The 20063-nt window shown below is 31.0% G+C and overlaps 1 protein-coding gene across 5 annotated transcripts in view; it reads right to left on the bottom strand.

The window, feature by feature from the left end:
- LOC145278068 (uncharacterized) overlaps positions 1-20063 on the bottom strand; it is a 182741-nt gene that overhangs the window by 10549 nt on the left and 152129 nt on the right. The window contains exons 6-8 of one of the 5 annotated variants that reach the window (XM_080130316.1): positions 8460-8496; positions 7769-7875; positions 1508-1523 (exon numbers count right to left, since the gene is read on the bottom strand). In XM_080130316.1, coding sequence (XP_079986442.1) covers positions 1508-1523; positions 7769-7875; positions 8460-8496 — 160 coding nt within the window. Of the gene's footprint in view, positions 1-357; positions 382-1507; positions 1524-7746; positions 7876-8459; positions 8497-20063 lie in introns of all 5 variants that reach the window. The other 4 variants (XM_080130317.1, XM_080130318.1, XM_080130315.1 and 1 more) reach the window with 4 other exon arrangements.

Here is a 20063-nt window from a genome sequence, read left to right on the forward strand (position 1 = left end):
AAAACACAAGATAGCAGGCTTAAATTAGTAACATTGAGTTAATAATACTGAAAATACTAATAAAATCCATGCAGTGCTCTCTGCCTTTTCAATCTTATAAAAAAGAGTAGGACATATTCTGATGTCAAAAAGGGGAGGGGGGGGTCAACGAACAATTAGTAGAAAGAGGGGGTTGGGGGAAGATTAAGTAAAATCTTAATTTAGCAAAAAAAAAAAAAAAGAAAAAAAAGACAGTGTTAAAAGTGAGCGACATGAAATGCTGTCAAATGCCATCACCGAAAATGAGAAAAGAGAGAAAAGTGCAAATGCGGATGGGGGTTGTTATAATCATTTTGGGGGGGAGCAACAAAAACTTACATGCGTCAGGATCATCCCGATATTCTAGAAGAAAGAAACGCGGATGAAGAAGTTGGGGTTAATTTGCAAACACATTAGTAAAGGATGTTGTATGATGAGTGAAGACAAAGAAATGAAGTTGGCAAGATGAAATGTAGAAAGAATTATGGTTTCTTTGAAAAAACAAAAGCATCAGGAATTGTGCTCTTTGAGAATTTTTTTTTTTTTTTTGAAATGGTACTTATTTTAAATGAAATCCATCAAAAATTCTTTCCAAAAGTTATTCTCATCTTGTCTATTATTGATCATTTTGGCCAGAGTACATCCTGGCGTTCTACAAGTATCTCTTAAAGTCTAACTTTTTTTCAGAATTTCAAAATGAATCCCTTTTTATTTCATCTAAGCCTGGACAATGAAAGAAATTAATTTCCAAATATTAGACAATGCTTTCAGCTCTAAATTCTTTGAAAATTACAAAAACTGTTTTTAAATTGTGCCATTTTGAGTTTCTTGTATTGAAAAAAAAAAAAAAAAAAAAAAAGTTAGCGGCACCCATCATTCTCTAGAACCCATACAGCATCTAGTACCAAATGGTTACCCATTATAGTACTGACCAGGTTCAATGTTGCTTAAATTCAGTGATTTAACGGGAACCGGTGTGTCAACGTGAATATGCCATACATTCATAGGATACCCTCTATTTAACTCCTGGATTGTATGCCAACACGTTTTAGCACTTGGTATCAGACTGAACCTGGAAGCAGTGTTTAATGAAGATGTGACTCAAATGATCCTTATCACTTTCATATTTTCGGTTGCATTTTCTGTGAACTGAACTAATTCAATTATTCTGCATCCACCTACTCAACAATTCCCATCCATTTTTTCAGCATCACCCTCCAATCAATCTTCTGCACACATCTCCAATATAATGTCCAGATTTCATCTCCCTCTGAGAATTAAGTTTGTCTTTAAAACTAACATTACACATACATCATATTGTTTCTCTCCATGCAACACATGTCCTCAATCTTAAAGTTAGCTGAAGATTTTTAAGTGTTTAGAGAGAAAAAAAAGAGAAAAAAAGAGAGAGAGAAAAAAAGAGAGAGAGAAAAAAAGAGAGAGAGAAAAAAAGAGAGAGAGCTCTCTTCTATGAAAAGTTTAGACCTACTTGTCAGATGTCCCATCTGAAGACATTCAAACAAAAAACAAAACAAAATTGGATAAATTGAACCATTTGTTTTTAGCATGTCTAAAAAAATTTTTAATTCTCAAATTATATTTTATATTGACTGTGGTGTCAATGCATGATTAAAGTTTAATTCAATCAATAAACAATTTCTATTTTTTTTAATTGAGATTTGCCAACTAAATATGGACTAATGAAAACATTTATCTCCTTTGCATCAGATCTGAGTGTATATTAACCTCTTCACCAAGAAGTTAGACACAAGGTCAGGAGTGGTTTTGAAAAATTAGCACACTAGGAGAAGCATACTATGGCCTAAAAAAAAAAAAAAAAAAAAAAAAAATGCATGGGCTGTCCATCAGCATTTCCTGGTAGGGACACCTTAGATGATTAGCAATAAAGTAACCAGTTATATTCAGCTAATGTACTTCCTAACTTCCGACGTAGCGTTACCAGAAGTGGGGACAAGGTAAATCAGTTCATTCATTTTTATTGTTCGTCAGTATTTCCATTGTGAAGTGATTTATTGAAATAAAATATAAGTAAAGGACTTTTATTGAAAAGTAAGAAATAACAAAATTGATACAGATAAAAATATTGAAAATATATTGAAATTTAATATTGAAAAGATATTGAAAAATAAGAATTAACAAAATTGATACAGATAAAAATAAATCTTTTTTTTGCATTTTTAATAAAATTAAAAAATAAATTTTTTTATTTAAATTTATGTGTTTATGAAAGTATAAAAATAATATTGAAATCAAAATAAAAAAATAAAAAAAAACATCAAATACATAATATTCCTAAAATAGTTTTAAAATATTGTAAGTGTTTTCAATAATTCTTAAAAAAACATAAAACTAATTTCAATAATTCTTAATTAAAATAAGGCCAAAAAACTTTTCAGTGATTATTAAACAAAAAAGAATGATCAGGAAAAAAAAAAAAAAAAAAAAAAAAAAAAGTCCATGCACAGGGGAGATATAGGCGTGATAGAAAAAAAGTGAAGGAACTGATTTGTCTTGTTGCTGCTTCTGGTATCAGCCACGCTGGAAGTTAGGAAGTACATTAGCTGACTATAACCAACTAACCTCTTCCTGGGAAGGTGGATCTCCGAGACTGATCAGACTAATAACTCAGCCCGACAGAAGTGAAACCACTGCTAAACTGGGTGTCAAGGACGTATCCTCAACTGGTATGAACCTTAACAGCAAGTAAACAAGATTTTAAACGTGAAGAACCAACAAAGTCTGTTTCAAATTGAAGTGGTGGGGACGGCGTGCTGAGAAAGATGAGGATGACAATACAAAGAGACACGAAACTTAGACATAATGAGACAATTACCATGTGACAGATTCAGGAAATAAAAAAAAATGAAAGAAACAAAAAAATAAAGTTGGAGGAGTTTCAAGAAAAGAAATTAAATAGAAGAGAATGAAAAAGAAAAGTGCAAAATATATTTAAGAAATTGATGACAGCATGGCAGACCAGCAACACAGGTCATTATTCCCCCACCCCCAAAAAGAAATGGGTACGGGTTAGGATTAGGGTCAGCAAGAAAAAATTGGGTCATTTTTTATGATTCATTTTTAGAATGAGTGGGACAAGTTTCTATTTATTTTTTAATTTTATTTATTAAAAAGGTTATTTTTTTTGTTTTTTTCAATTTTCTTATTTTGTTTTACCTGGGGATGGGGTATCCTACTGGATGCCAGACATTTACCTACTATCTTATACATTACAAGTGATAGATCTTTTTAAGATTCAAACCATCCATTTAAGTGCAATTGTTTGAATCTCTCTTGCACTTGGTTCACAGAGTATATTTTCCAGGTAGTTTTTTAAAATTCTTTCTCATGAGTCACATTGCTCCTGTAATTACTGGAATGATGGAGATTTTCCTAGGATTTTTCGTTTTTGTTTATCAATACGACTTCTTGAAAAGTAAATACATTTCATGTTAGAAAAACAATTTTCAAAAAAGTGATTTAGGAATAACTGAGGGAAGTCAAGTAGCGAAGCCCATGAAACTAAACAAAATCTGAACAATTTTCTTTTTTTTTTTTTTTCCTTTTTCTTTTCTTTCTTTTTTTTTCTTTTTTTTTTTTTTTTTTGTATACCAAACTTTCAAAACTTTTCTGTAAAAAAAAAAAAAAGGTCTTTTAAAAGATGATAGAAATTTTTTTATTTAAAATTTTCAAATTTATGCAAACTAGTAATTCTTTATTTTTGTTAGTTATTTCCCCTGAAGAGAAAAGCCTTACTTTTGGCACTCCACGGATTACGGAGATATTTTTAATGTATTCCTCATGTGAAAATTTGATGAACAAATAAGTAATATTAATGTTCGATTTATAATATCAAATATCTCTTCCTCACAAAAGGATCTAATATAAAATATTTATATTCTTCAACTAAATTTATTTATTCATATTTAGATTCTTTGAACTACTGTCCTCATCTTTAGTATCATTTTTCACAATGTTTTGATCGATGTAACCTCCGACCTTCTCCAAGTGTATCTTGTCAAACTCGGAAATTTGGACGGAATTTCGAACGGAACCCTTTATTTCATGGGAGTAGCATGCTCCCATTCCATCAGCCATGACTGGGTAGAGGTCCTAAGTAATTCGCAATTGTATTTTTCAATCACTCACGCTGAGAATTGAACTTTCAATTTTCAGAATATCACATTTACAATTGATTTTTCCAAGTACTCCAACAACTGAAACACAGTCCTTCAAAGTTCTGTTTGAAATTCTGTCCAAATTCTAGTTCGACCAGATACACCTGAAGAAGGCCGGAGGTTACATCAACCGAAACATTATGAAAATCACACTCAAGATGACAACAGTAGTCCAATGAATCCAAATAAACTAACCAATCCTCATCTCAAAAGTTCAGAAACAAATTTATATAAATTTAATTGAATAATATAAATTGATTAACTGTAATTGAGAGCGACACTAAGGCTCCTTTTCCTTGAATAGCAAGATGTAGGGGAGAGTGTCACTCTTTTCTCTAGCTTGCTCACCCTTGACCCTCTCCTTATATTACAGTGTCTAACAAGGTGGCATCAAGTACCATTTTTTACGTGCTTGATATGTCTCGACAGAGGATTGAACCCTGATCTCTCAGCTCATTAACAAACACTAAACAGTTTAAAATGGGCTAAATAGAATATATTTATTTATATATGGTTTACAGAAGACCAGAAAAACATTAGTAACGTCGGTTTCAAATCCAAACAAAAGGGACCTATAATTAGTCTCCTAGGATGGACTCTCCTCAGCTTTTGTTTATGTCTGTTTCCCCAGGAACAGGAAACTAATTATAGATCCTGTTTGATTTGATTTGAAGCTAATGGTACTAATGTTGTTTTGATATTCTGTAACACATAAATAAATATTACACTTTTTTTTTTTTTTTTTTTTAATTGAGCACTCTGCTGGGGTTCTCTCCTATAAACACACACACACATATATATATATATATATATATATATATATATATATATATATACACACTATATATAATATTTATAGTTGGGTGACTATGTGTGAAAACATGGTCCTAATGGCCTTGCAAGCAACTACTAATCTGCAATTAAAACAGTTTTAGGCCATTTATCGTGATCTGCACCAAACTGGCTAATGATTACACCAATTTTATATATGCAAGTGTGCATAAGTAAAGCTGTTTTAGGAAAAAATAAAAAATTAAATTGCAATTTTTAGTAACGAGTTGTATGCATCAGATGTTGCCCAGGAATCTTTTTACCTCCTTTTTTTCTTTTACACATTTTTTTTTTTAAACAATGCCATTATGTTTTATTTATTTTTTACCAAATTATTGTTCAAGCTTTATATGATTGGAATGCTATTGAGAATAAGCTCTCATCAGCTGTTTTAAATGTTTCAACAGATAAGAATTTCAAAGAGTCCATAATTACTAAATCCAGCTCTTTGTCTGAGCTTTTTGTCTTTGTGAAAAAAAATCCTTGGACCAGACAGATGAAATGATGAAAGGTAAGTTACTGACATTTTAAAACCAGTTTGATGTGATCTAATAGCCCTTGTTAGTCAGTTCTTCTTTGGTATTTTAATAAATTTCAAACTTTAAAATATTGAATTTCAAGTGAAAACAATTGAATTATCTATCATGTCACTATAATTAAAATATCCCAAAATTACGAAAACCGATAAGATAGAAAATTGATTAATAAAAACAGTTTTTGGAGATGATTAACAAAAATTAAGTTTGCTCAAAAATGTTAAGGTTGCAGAAAATATTTACCTCCCTTTTTTTTTTTTTTTTTTTTTTTTGTTGCAAAACTCAATTTTCACTAATCATCGTCGCAATCTCATCCAAACATACTTAAAGTCCCATCACGATGAAGGAGTGGCAACACATTCAGATTTAACCTGGTTGGAGGCACACCATCACAATTGTGCACAGAGGCAGTGCCAAGGATTTTATCCCAACATAATTGTTACGTTTTCACTTTCACAGAAAATGAAAATTCTTGTGACTGATAGTGCTCTTTAGGAAAGCATGGCTCACCAAAAGTGTCATATCAACACTGGTTAGTCTTTTGCAGTTAATAGTCTATTTTAATAGTGGAGGAATGTGACACGACAGTAAGAATGTGTGAAAACAAAGCAATATATATATATACATATTTCCAAAAGTGTACTCCACGCCAAATTAAAGTATGACTAGCATATTTAAAGTATACATTATGTAATAATTGGACAACCCTATCTCTCCTCTCTAATGTATACCCCCTATACAAAAATCTCCCAATATACCTATTACTACCCGTGGCATCCAATATTTTGTTACCTAGCACTCCTTCCTCTTCTGATGAGAAGCATTAGGCTTCAAAATACTTGGTATAAAGAGCTTTGATAACACCTACACCCTGCCATCAGCTAATTTTCCTTTATATATATATATATATATATATATATGCTGTTCCAAAAAATTTGATGTCATTGTGAAAGGATCTGTCTATGTCCCCCCCTCCCCGGTCTTCCTGCTAATGTTGAAGAACTCAAGCAGAGAACCACTACTGCACTGGAGAATGTTACCAAAAATATGCTGCAGCATGTTTGGCAGGAGTTTGTTTACTGACTTGATGTGTGTAGTCACAGGCAGCACTCATATTGAACATTTGTGAAAATTATGAAATTGGTCATAGAATCAACAAATCTTTGTTTTTCTTTGAAACTGATAAAACTTATGATGTTCAACATAAAGTTGGTGCAATTTCATTAAGATATAGCGAGTAGTTTTCGAGATATTGACATTTAAAATGACCTCAAATTTTTAGGAACACCACATTTTTTTTTTTTTTTTTTTTTAAATATAATTATCCACTGACACGTGTTTCGTCGTCTACGACATCAGAGTGGCTGAATCTAGTGAGATTCGAAATCAGGACCCCCATATACAGGGTCACCCCCCCCCCCAAAAAAAAAACAAAAGCTAAATGGAGGCCATCTTGAACATATGCTGTAGAACGGAGAAAAAAAGACCAAACATCCTACTGTTTTGATGTTATATTTTGAATATAATAAACTAGTTATGACCAAAGTTTCATTTCATTTGAACAAGACACTAAGAAACGGGGCCAAATTAAAGTTGGGCCCGTTTTTTGGGGTCACCTATATATATATATATATGAGGAAAAGATATTGATGATAGAAAAATATATACTGATGCATATAGATTTATACGTTTTATGTTATTTTCTTTTAGTTTTTATATGCGTTAGGATATAGTACAGATGATAACACTGAAGAGCTATATGTTTTGGTTTCAATTCTAGCTGATGGCACCCAAATCATTTTTCTTTTTTAACTTTTGAAATGATTACTATATATTAGGTTCAATATAACAATCGATAGAAAACTGACTATATAATAAATACGAAATCTGTATAAATTAAACTATATTTAAGCCTGCTAGTAACTATGCATAAAAAACAAAACTTTCTCACAAAACCAGAGCTTTCTTAATACTTATTAAAATATGCAATAACACAAGTTTATCCCATGATTATAAGTCATCTGCTGTCGATTTTAGTTAAAATGTTGGATATAATTGGGAGGTGTGGGGGGGTAGGAAATGGGAATGGGGTAGGGGCCTGGAGTGGAAAGAGAAATTCAGCTTTTGTTATCGTTTGGTGCTGTTAACTGTTGCCATATAACCACCGGCTGTCATCCGCGATTATACCTGTCATGGCTTGTTTCTCTGGGGCGTCGGCCTTCTCTCTCAGAGAGGAATCCCTTTTCCTTCTTCCTCCTTTTGAAGAAGTCCGTGGCTTCATCTGAAAACTGTTCCTGAATAAAAACGAAGGGAAATAAACAAATTGAAAACAAAAAAAGTTTTTACATTCGATTGGCATCATTTCTTCAAGACATGAAACAATGAAAAAAAGTTTTTTAATGCCTAGGCTATTTCGTCATCATTCAAAATGTGAAACATTGAAACTGAAAGAAAATGACTCTTCTCTCTGGAATTGAACAGTGGGATGGATTCCATAGGGTAAAAAAAGAAAAAAGGGATATAAATATTTTGCTATTTTGTAACTTAGTCTAGCAAAAAGCAATTTTAAAAGCAAAACAAGAGGAAGACTGTAGCACCGATCTCCCAGGTAGTGCCCACTTTGAAAAAGTCAAAACTTAGTTTTACATCCTGGCTTTGATTGCTGATACCAAAATATGCAACTATCTTAGCCACCAAGCAAACTTTAATAGAAGAAACTTACTTTAAAATCAGGAGAGAATTTGGGTAAAAAAAGAAAAAAAAAAAAAGAAATGCATAAACATAGAAAAGATGAAAATAGATTAAAGAATAGAAAGAAAAAAAAACGAATGTGTTTTTTCTGAATTTATTGAACAACAAAAATGATAACTGGATTTACCTTGATTGTCTGTCAGGCAACGCAGCTTTTTCTTCAGCTGTAAAAATAAAATTAAAAAAAAAGGAAAATTTAAAAAATAAAAAATATTTCCATGAAATTTTGTTAAAAAAAACATTGAAATTTATATTATATGTTTGTTCCTTTCTTAGTACATTACGCTTTGAAAAAGGCCAAATACAATTTTTGAAAGATTAACGGCTTTTAAAAATGGCCAAATTTGCAAAATTTGGCTTTAAAAAAGCCAATTGGACAACTCTGGACAAGAATATGAGATTGACCTCCCTTTGATATATCCTCGTTTTCAAATATCATTATAATACATGATCATTGTTTCAATTGTGTGAGAACAGAACGTGTAATAATTTTGATGTGCCGTTAAACATTATATGAAAAAAGTGAGCATTCGAAAGAAACCGGGCAAAAAATTAAAAAATTGTCTGCCAAGAGATGCTAGAATGAAAGAGTAAATTAAAGATGGTCTCTTACAATATGATTTTATTATTTGTATTAAACTATCTAGCTCAATATTACTTTCTGAGTAATTATTAGTACTTATTAATTTATCTCATTTGCGTCAGTTCTATATTCAAAATAAAATAGATATTACTTTTAAAGAAATATTTACAAACTCATATTTGCTGCATGTTGTTTTTTCTGTCAAAAAAAAAAAAAAAAAAAAAAAATCTTTTGCGTTATCCAGAAGAATTATTAGCTTTATCAAAACATTTGTTGATTAAATATATTTCTTATTTCATGAAAGTTCAACAGGTCCTGCTAGTTTGCAATCAATTTAAAAAAAAATGAAAAATCTAACCCAATGTAACATATGACTGAGACTTAGCTCGTCATATGATGGCAGATAACACTAGTAAGGCCTTCAAAAGCGCGAACAATGTGCCCGATTGAGGGAGAGGAGTTACAGAAAACAAGTCTTTCTTGAGAAGGCCAAAGAGGACATCAACTTAAAAAGGGGGGGGTAAAAAAAAAAGTGAGATAGCAACACAAGTAAAAAAAAAAATTCAAAGTGAAGGGTTTCAATGTTGGAGTTCATCTCATCAACAGATTCCGATAAGGACATTACGTTTACAGAACAAATCACACAAAAACAGACAAAATTACAGACTAACAAATTAACAGAACCAATTTTATTAATATAAATTTGATGTTTATCTGCAACCGAGACTATGTCATTAAAAAAGAAAAATCTTGAAACATCGTGAATTATATTCCATTTTAATATATTAAATGAAAGCCGAGGAATAAAAGTTATAACTTCATTATATCATCAGAATGAAAATTAAAAGGGAAAGAAAAAAAAAAAAACTCTTTAGACCATGACATTTCAAAGCTAAATGCTTCTTATCAGAAGAGGAAAAGAGCCAGAATTATACAAAATGCCATGGCCTAAAGAGGTTTCTTTTTCTTTCTTAATTTTTCCCTTTTGTTATTGTTCTGATGATATAAAGTTTTATGTAACTTTTATTTCTCATCTTTCATTGAATATATTTGTTTGCTCCTCTTAATAGTTTTGAGATTTTCTTATCTTGATAAGTTGTGCTTTGTTAAAGATATTCTTTGATAACATAACTGTATTCTTCTACTTTAATACTAAACTATTAGTAGTAATGGGACGATTCCGATACAATTCCCGATTCTGATTCTTTATAAATCTCTAAATATTTAACTATAGAGTTGTTATTTTTCCTGATTTCGTAAAAACACAAGTTAAATGTGCAGATATTTTCTCAGACTTAAAAATACGTGGGGGGGGGGGGATCTATAGGCTTTGATTTCACTGGTCGTTTAAAATCAATAAATATTTATTAATTCATTATTAGTACCAACAGTGGAAGATTTTGTTTTAAACAAAATCAAATCAAAAAAAAAAAAAAAAAAAAAGGATAATTCAAAGAAATCATTTTTGACAGCGGAAAATAGGCACAGATTTTTCCGATTCCCAATTAATCGCTCCAATACGACATATCGGCCAACTGTTTTCTGTTGAACTAATTAGCGACCATGATCTTTTGGAGCGGAAGAACCTGGAAACTAGTGATTATGCACAAAATGCCACACCTGAAGGGTGATGTCGAAGGATTATATTTGAAAATGAAATGAAAGGGGAAGAGAAAGATTTCGATAATACACTTTTTATTAAGCGCTCAAAAAATGTTTGACAAAATGACAGGGGCTGCTTTTGGCTGTTAAAGAGAGCATCAAGACTAACACTGAATAGAATATTCAAGTGGATCCAAAATTGGTACGAGAAGCAACTACATCGACTATCATACGGACCAAACAAATTGCAAACTAGAACGCATTGTGATTTTTAACTCATAAGCACCCATGGTCCTATTTTTATTTTTTGTTTGTTTAAGGACCAGAAAAATAACTGACCATAATTGAGTAACATCTTTGCCTGCTTCCCAGCTGACTACAACATGGCTGCCTTCAAATCCAACGTGAAAAAGTTCTTGATGAGCCATCCCCATGACAACCATACACTTATTAACCCTTATCCCCGAGTGGCCTCTGGGCCTTGATAAGCAGTGACTCGTTTGTAAAAAAAAAAAAATTTTAAATCTTTATTTTTAAAAAATATCCATAGTTATAAAGATTGGAACGTCTTTCAAATATAACCCCCACTGTCCGATGCATAATGTCAACAGACATCTCAAGTTTTCAGTAGATTGCAAAAATATAAACTGGAAAGATACAATCAGCTTAATCTAAGTTACAATTGTATATGCAAGTAGTTTTTATAATCAAACTACACTTTTATATTTATAAGAATAAATGAATGCTCTATCCCATTGAGTTAAGTAAATTTTAGCCTGATTAATCCTTACAGGAATGAAACATCGCAGATTCTGTGTAGTTTAATTGCTATGTTTTCATAACTTTATATAATCACATAACATTTTCAGAACCTTCAAAACTGAAAGGGAACTGAGAAGTCAGTTACATGAACTATCAGATTATCCTAAATCCAGGATGCCCAGACTGATTAAACCTGGGTTCTCCCAAAAAACACTAAAAATAAAATAATTTCGGAGTATAAATATATACTTATGGCAAGTCAGCTATACAAAAACGTTGGTGTTTCATTCCCTAATTAAAATCATCATATACTTATACTTAGCTCTAAAGATGCATCGATTCTGAGTATGACCAGAAAAGATAGCCTCAGCTAGGTGCTATATATATTTTTATTGACAGACAAATTTACATGGTTGTGACACTGGACATGCTAATGTTTCGGACAGATGGTTGGTTAAAACTACAAGTCATCGTCAGGCGACTTAAAGTTTGTCTTCCACAGAAGAAATCCGGTTCTTGAAATATATATATATATATATATATATATATATATATATATATATATATATATACTTCATAATACAAATGACCTGTTCTGTCTGTCTGGCGAATGGTCTCTACCAAACTCCTGTTAATTTTTGGTTTACAGACTTGATATATAAAGGATTCAGACCTGTGGAACTAATTCAATTTGGTTTTTAGCTGGTAAAAATAGTTGCTAAGGAGTCAAAATTGAAATTGGAACTTGGCAGATGTAAGTCCATTAAACATGTTATTTTTACATATGGGCAAATATACATTTATATCGTTTAATAACGTTACTTTTTTTTTAAGTTTTTATTTGTGTATGGATTTAGATCAGCCAGTAACAAATAATGCTGAAGAGCTAAATGTTTTGATTTCGATTCTAGTTGATGGTACTACAATCTTTATTTTACTTTTGAAATCACTATTATATATTGGGTACAATATAATAATGAATAAATAATTAGCTCTATAATAATAAATATAAAATATGTAAAAATTAAAATATATTTTATATCTGGGCAATGTTGGGTGGCCAGCTAGTATATATATATAAAAGTGATCTTATGTGTATGGAATGATCTCTACCAAACTAGTGTCATTTTTTGGTCCAGCAGACCTGAAACTTGATATATAGGAGATTCAGACATGTGGAACAAATTCGATTTTGTTTACAGCTAGTAAAAATAGCTGCTAAATCACAAAACTGAAAAATTGGAACTTGACAGGTATAAGCTGACTTAATGTGCATCCTCTACGCATGCACAAATATGCATTTATATGTTTAAGTGTGTTAATTTTTAAAGCTTTGATAGCCATGTGTCTTTAGATTAGATTGTAGTGAATAACGCTGAACAGCTAAATATTTTGGTTTGGATTTTAGTCGATGGCACTAAAGTCATTTTTCCCCCTTTTTGAAATCACTATTTATTGGGTACAATATAATAATCACTAAAGAATTGTCTTTCTAATAATAAATATGAAATCTGCATAAATTAAAACACATCATATTTAAGCATACTTTATGACTGGGCAATGCCAGGCGACCTGCTAGCATATCTCTAGTATTATGTAAAAGGAACTGAAATTAGAACAGGTACTACATTTTGCTTGTAAATTTGCATTTTACATTTACCATTCTAGTTATTTTTCATGAATTAATTTTCCAAAATTAATTTTCTTTTAAATCAAATCTTGCCAAAATTTATGTCATGTTGGTTGTTAGGAAAAATGTGAATTTTAAGATTATTGACAAAATCGTAAAAAAGTTAAATGAAAAATTAAATTCGGTGATCATTACTTTAGAGTTATCTCCCTTGGATTGTATCAATTAATTATGATGAATATTTGTGTTGATCAGGAGCAAATTTGGTCCAATATTTTATCACTTATTTCTTTTTCATATTTTTTGGCTTCAAGGTCTTTTTAGGAAGTTATTTTAAGATTTCCAACTTCAAATGTTTGATTTTCTGTTGGAAATATATATATATATATATATATATATATATATATATATATATATATATATATATATACTCTCTCACAAATATTTTAATTTTATTTCAATTGGTGCCATACATTAGGTCTACATTCGATTTCACGGACACACTGTAAACTCAACCCACAAGTCTAAAGATACTTAATGTAACCAATTTTTCAGTTTTGTATATTAATACTAATAGGTTGTGCAATTTATTTATTTATATATATATATATATATATATATATATATATATATATATATATATATATATATATAAGTGAAATTGTCTGTGTGTACATTTCCCTACCAAATTACTCTGTCAATTTTCAGTCTACAGACTCGAAATTTGACATAAAGGGTATTGAGATTTGGGAAAATCTTTTAATTGGTTTTCAGCCAGAAATTTGGCTGTCAGGGGGTCAAAGTTCAACAATTTGACCTTTGAAAACTCTACAAAACTCCTCAACCAATTTCAGATCTAAACACTTGAAATTTAGATGTAGGTTCCTTGAACATGGCTCAAACTTTTTAACTTGATTTGAGCCCAAAACAAGTAATGTTAAGTGCTCAAAGTTTTAAAAAATTTCACCTCTCAACCAATTTTTGGTGTAAACATTTGAAATTTTACATAAAGTGTATTCAGACATAGGGTAAGCTTTTTAATCGGGTTTTGCCCAAAATTTATCTACCAAGGGGTCAAAGTTCAAAAGATTTGACCTTTGCAGTCTCTAGCAAACTATTCAGCCAATTTTGGGTGTAAACATTTGAAATTTTACATGAAGGGTATTCAGACATGCAAGCTTTTTAATCAGTTTTTGGGCGAAAATTTGGCTGCCAAGAGGTCAAAGTTGAAAGAGTTGACCTTTACAGGCTACCAAATTCCTCTGCCAATTTTGGGGCTAAACACTTTAAATTTTAGATGTAGGTTACCTGGACACGAATCAAACTTTTTAATATATATACATATGCACATAAAGTTATGAATAGTACATAGGGCCTGAGCAAAGCTGGGCTGAACTGCTAGTGTGTATATGATGATTGCAACGTCTTGTCAGACGAGTGCCACTCCCTCAGACATTTAAAATCCATGAGCCCAAATGCCTGAGGGAGTATCTATACAAAGATGATGTTACAGAGTCTTAGCTTTGTACGACAGCTAAGTCTCTCTCTCAGTTCAAAATGTTGAGATCCAGCAACAAGCAAGAGCAAGATAGCCAGCAACAAATTAAACTGCAGACCAGCTTAATGCGGGTACTGGTCTCCCACTTTATGGTTTTTTTAAATCAGAGATTTGCTTCTCCTAGAAAGGTTGCCTTCACCACGGCTTATGGGAGCCCTCTCCACCCCAAAAGTAAATGATAGTGTGTGTGTGTGTGTGTGTGTGTGTGTGTGTATATATATATACACACACACACATCTCTAAAAGCTCTAATAGAGAGAAAATTCTGCAACTTATATAATGGGACAACTTGTAGCTCAAAATTTCATAAAAAAGACATGTTACATTGTTAGTACAAAAACAAGGATACAAACAAAAACGTTTTTCTTTTTAATATCTTGTGATATTAAATGTTTTTTTATTTTAAAGACATCACAACAAATCATGCAAGCGACATTAAATGTTAGATCCATTGTAATGAAGGGTGATAACACTCAACATATACTAAAAGAGTGGGAAGGGGAGAAGTCAACACATACTAAAAGAGTGGGAAGGGGAGAAGTCAACACATACTAAAAGAGTGGGAAGGGGAGAAGTCAACACATACTAAAAGAGTGGGAAGGGGAGAAGTCAACATATACTAAAAGAGTGGGAAGGGGAGAAGTCAACACATACTAAAAGAGTGGGAAGGGGAGAAGTCAACACATACTAAAAGAGTGGGAAGGGGAGAAGTCAACATATACTAAAAGAGTGGGAAGGGGAGAAGTCAACATATACTAAAAGAGTGGGAAGGGGAGAAGTCAACACAGACTAAAAGAGTGGGAAGGGGAGAAGTCAACACATACTAAAAGAGTGGGAAGGGGAGAAGTCAACACATACTAAAAGAGTGGGAAGGGGAGAAGTCAACACATACTAAAAGAGTGGGGTGGAAGTAGCTTACTATAAGGTTGTCTGGGTATTTGACAGCAATCTATTACATATGTTGCAAAACATGTATTGATCATCATTCAACAACAAGTGAAGAGTGATAAAGTTCCACACAATGGCTGAAATCGTTTAACCTTTTGACTTCTTGCATGATTCAAATATAATAGAATGAACCTAACAAGAATGCTTGACATTTTTGAAACAATAAAAGAAAATGTGGACACAGACACAGAAGCACATATATACATTGAGACGGTAGTGGTAAGAAGAGGAGGAGGTGTGAGTTGGGTGTTACCTGTCTTGTAGGTACCGATGACGGCTGCTTTAAAAATAAAGTTAAAAGTAATCCAAATAACAACATTAGAAGAAATTTCTTTGGAGAAAAACAAAAAAAGATTTATTTTAACGAATAAAATTAGAAAATTCTGTAAATTTTATTTCTGTAATGTTCTCTGAATCAGATTTATAAAACTGATTTTTATTGGGAAGAAGAAAAAATCCAAATTAAATTAAGTTTCAAAATTAAATTAATACATAAGTCTCTTTCATTTTTTTTATCAAAATAAATTTGATTCTGGTTTGTTAGTTTTTCTTGTTAAGCATTGCACCATGTTGTTAAGGTTAAAATGTAATTCAATTTAATCAAGTTCCACTGCTTGCACATTCTCATTTCATATCTAACAAAAAAAAAAAAAAAAAAAAAAAAAAATGAATTTTAAGTAAAAACTCTTGCGTACTTACATGTCATGTCAAAATTATGAAAAAGATTTAAATTACGAAAAATGATAGTAAACCTGCCGGAAGATCTATATTTTACAATTAAAAAAAAATTATCACTGCCATTTTCGGATTTGAAACAGCAAAAGTGAGAACAAGGGAGATAAGTCAGTTTGTCATACAGAATTGTCCGCAATAATAAATTTTACTTTTTGTAATTCTTTTTCTACTTCATCCTTTTTGCAATTGTTGAAATTCATAAAAATTTCAACAGCTTGCATAATTATACAATAGTGTTTTCATTTAGAATGCTTAGATTTGGTATATAATTATAATGCACAATCACCTAAATTCCCTACAGGTTAAAATTATTTTCAAATTACCACCATTTAACAAAAAAAAAAAAAGAGAAACAAAAGGCCATAACTATAAAGTTATGCAACTTGGGTTAGAACAAAGATATTTTATGAAAAAAAAAAAAAAAAAAAAAAGAAATTACCAGTAAATACACCGAGACAACACAACGTAAGAGAAACGTTTTTTTGTTTTGTTTTTTTTAAATCCTTGGAAATGTTTTTTTTATTCTTGCTTGTAGTACAGAGAAATTTAACTTGTTTTGAAAAGTTTTCTTGAGCATTTAACATAACATGCCTTTTGTTCTATTTTTAAGAGATAGTGTTACCATGGTGATGACTCCACTACATTTACTTTTCATCGAAAACTCGTTCTCTAATTTAGAATTTGATGTGAAGAACACGTGACAAAAATTGATAGAATCAAACCATATGTCATTGTGTCACATATCAGTCAAGAGTACAATTCAATACATTCCTCCCAACAATTCATACATTCATACATTCATTCAACATTCATACATTGAGTGTATTCGTCATTATACAGACAATTGCTTTAAAAGCTCAAGTTGTATCCATTTTGGTTTTTCATTTGACGACTTTGTAATGGAGTTACAATTTCTGTTGGCAAAATTTGAAGCAAACAAATTTTCTTTTTGAAACTTTAATAAAAATGAACCTATTTTGTTTCATCGTTTAACAGAAAAATTTTACATAAAAAATTCTTGAAAATCAAATTTTTTAGTGATTAAAATATAATTTGATTTTTGATTAAGTATACAATTATAGGCTTTCAGATTCAATATTTTGAAGAAAACAGGAATTTTTTTTCATTAAGGTAGTGAAATTTGAAAATTGATATTTTGAATTTCAAGTGAAAACAATATCTACTGAATTGTCATGTCACAGTAACGAACATATCCAAAAATTACAAACAAAAAAAACGAGAAGATAGAAAATTAAGGAAAATAGTTTTCAAAGAAATTAGCAATTTTAGCTTTAAACATGCTTATATTAGCAGGGGAGATAATTCATTTATGAAAAGTGTTGAAAACGTATGAATGAAAGAAATAATTTTTTTTTGTTGAATAATGAAATGCGTGTTTTATGTAATATTCCAGAAATATTTAACTAATTATGACATAACAGTTAAGTAGACAACGTTGTTTATTGTTGAAATTGACCAAAAAAAAAAAAAAAAAAAAAAAAAAAAAAACTTGTTGAAAATTCAATTTTTCAGCTGTCAAATTTCGCTTTGGCCTTCGGGACCAAAGTGTAGTATCTGTTCTTCAGATGCTGCACTTCTATTTCTTGTTCTCTTTCGGTGGAGGAGAAATCCTTCACGACTGAGACAATTTTTATTTTTGTACCTTTTCTCCATGTTAAAAAACGACCCTGGTGTCTAACTCTGTCCCGTGGGGAGGCATAGTAAATAGGTACAATAATAAAGTACTGAAATTTTTTTGTTTGTTTCCTTTTTTCTCTCAGCTCTCTTCTACTTGCTCCTCTCGTGTAACTATGATGGTCACAATTGCCAAAGGGAGGCACTGCGGCAATAAACACAGACACCACAGAATCTAAATCCATTCTTTTTGACAGTATTCCAATGATCTTGCCTATTTTTAAATTATCTATCAACAGATATTAGTTCTTATTTAGAATCTGACCTAATTTTTAAAAAACACAGAAAAATTTTGATGTACATATTCGTCATGGAACAAATGTCATATTCCAAAAATCATTAAAATGGACAATCTTTTTTTTTAATTAAGAAAATCAAATTTTATAAGGAAGCTAGGCAGAATCTGGGAGCCGCCATATTGTTTTAAATTTTGCCAAAATTCAAGGGTGACAATTCAATTCGACTATAGAGATTTTGTTTTGTATTCAAAATAATTTATACTTTTTAATCGGTTAAAAACGTTAAATTTGATGTTCTTAATTAGAAAAAAACAAACAAAAAAAAAACTTCGTCAATTTACATGGTTTTTGGAGTATGACATCTTGTTTCCATGAGGAGTACTTAAAGATTTTTCTGTATTGTTTTTTTAAATTAAATGTAATTCTAAATAAGCACACAAATATCAAAAATAAAAATCGAAAAATGTCCAAATTGAAATAAGACTTACAAGACATTAGGAAAGGTCAAAATAATAATCTTATAATTTACCTTTTTCCAGCTCTCCTGAAAAATATCCCAGTCCAATAATACTAAACAAAACCAATGACCAACATATATATCCACTTGCAATATCACAGTCTTATTCACTCTGCTGCTAGCTTCTAGTCGATGGTCAAGAATTTTTTTTTTTTTTACATATTTATGAACGTTTGTTTTAGAATCATTTATTTAATTGTATGTTATATATTCTAGATGTACACTCTTATTATCACTGCTAGCTGCTTCAAGATTTACTATCCTTTTTTGTTTTCAATTTTTCAACCAAAAGCATTTACACATGCTTAATAAAATCGTGTAGATATTTTTATATTTTATATTCTATGCAAATATCCTCATTGTCACTGTTAGTTTTTGTATCAGGTCAGTGCAAAAGTTTTGCAAATTCAAACTTTCAACTGGAAAATTAAAAACTGTTGCAGTATTTGATATAGGGGTATAATTACGGAAAATTGGAATATTCTACTTATATACACTGCCGATAGAAACTGACCAATCAAATGAAGCCATGTTCTGCTAGTAGCCAACCGGAATCATTCCATAAAAATATTGTATTTTTAGAATTCCTGCACATAATTTCGGCTTTCTTCAAGTGATTAACCATGACGAGATAAGAATGCTGAGTCATGTAAATTATCCCTAGTAATTACTGCCTTTTTATAGTTGTCGTCTCACCATGCTTTGGCCAACTAATCCTCTGGCATGTTTTGGGTAGGATTGAAACTGCTACCTTCAGACAATGCTTACATGCTTATATAATGTGAGGGTATGGTTAAAGAAAATAGGAACTGACCAATCAAATGGAGACATGCTCTGCTAGCAACCAATCAGCAACCAGAATTGTTCCATAAAAATACTGAATTTTTCAGCATTCCCACACGATTTTTTGTGTCCAACAGCAGAAGGAATTTGCCCTCTGTCTGCAGACTTTTACAATTCAACACTAGTACAGATCGACTATCCAATATAAAACCTATTCTTCGTCTTCATTTTGGTTTTTACAATTCAAAGCTTCTCCAATTGACGAAGGCTATTTTGTTTGGAACAAGATTTTTTTCTTTGCTTCTAAAGGCAAAAATGGCTTTCAATTCAAAAGGTTATGGGCCTAGCATTCGGTATTTGGATGTATGAGGACTGGATTCAAAATTCGAATTGTGGCCAGTGAAATGTTTGAGATATTTACAAATACAAAAATTACAAAGTAATTCAGGCACAATCTGAAAACCGATGGAGTTTATTGAAAAGAATGTAACTATTTTTTTTCAGAATTAATACAATGCTTAGATGACAGAAGTCTATCTCTGGTTATGCGAGAAGTCTTGAATGATGGCTGCAAAGCAAAGAACATATTAAGAGAGCTTTATTTATTGAAAGAAAAACACAAAATTATATCTTTATATACTGAACTGACATCTCTAAAATGTATGGAAGCCGAGACGAT

The sequence above is a fragment of the Euprymna scolopes genome, chromosome 6 (assembly GCF_053919585.1).
Source record: "Euprymna scolopes isolate OS-2025 chromosome 6, ASM5391958v1, whole genome shotgun sequence".
In the NCBI taxonomy this organism is placed as follows: Eukaryota; Metazoa; Mollusca; class Cephalopoda; order Sepiida; family Sepiolidae; genus Euprymna; species Euprymna scolopes.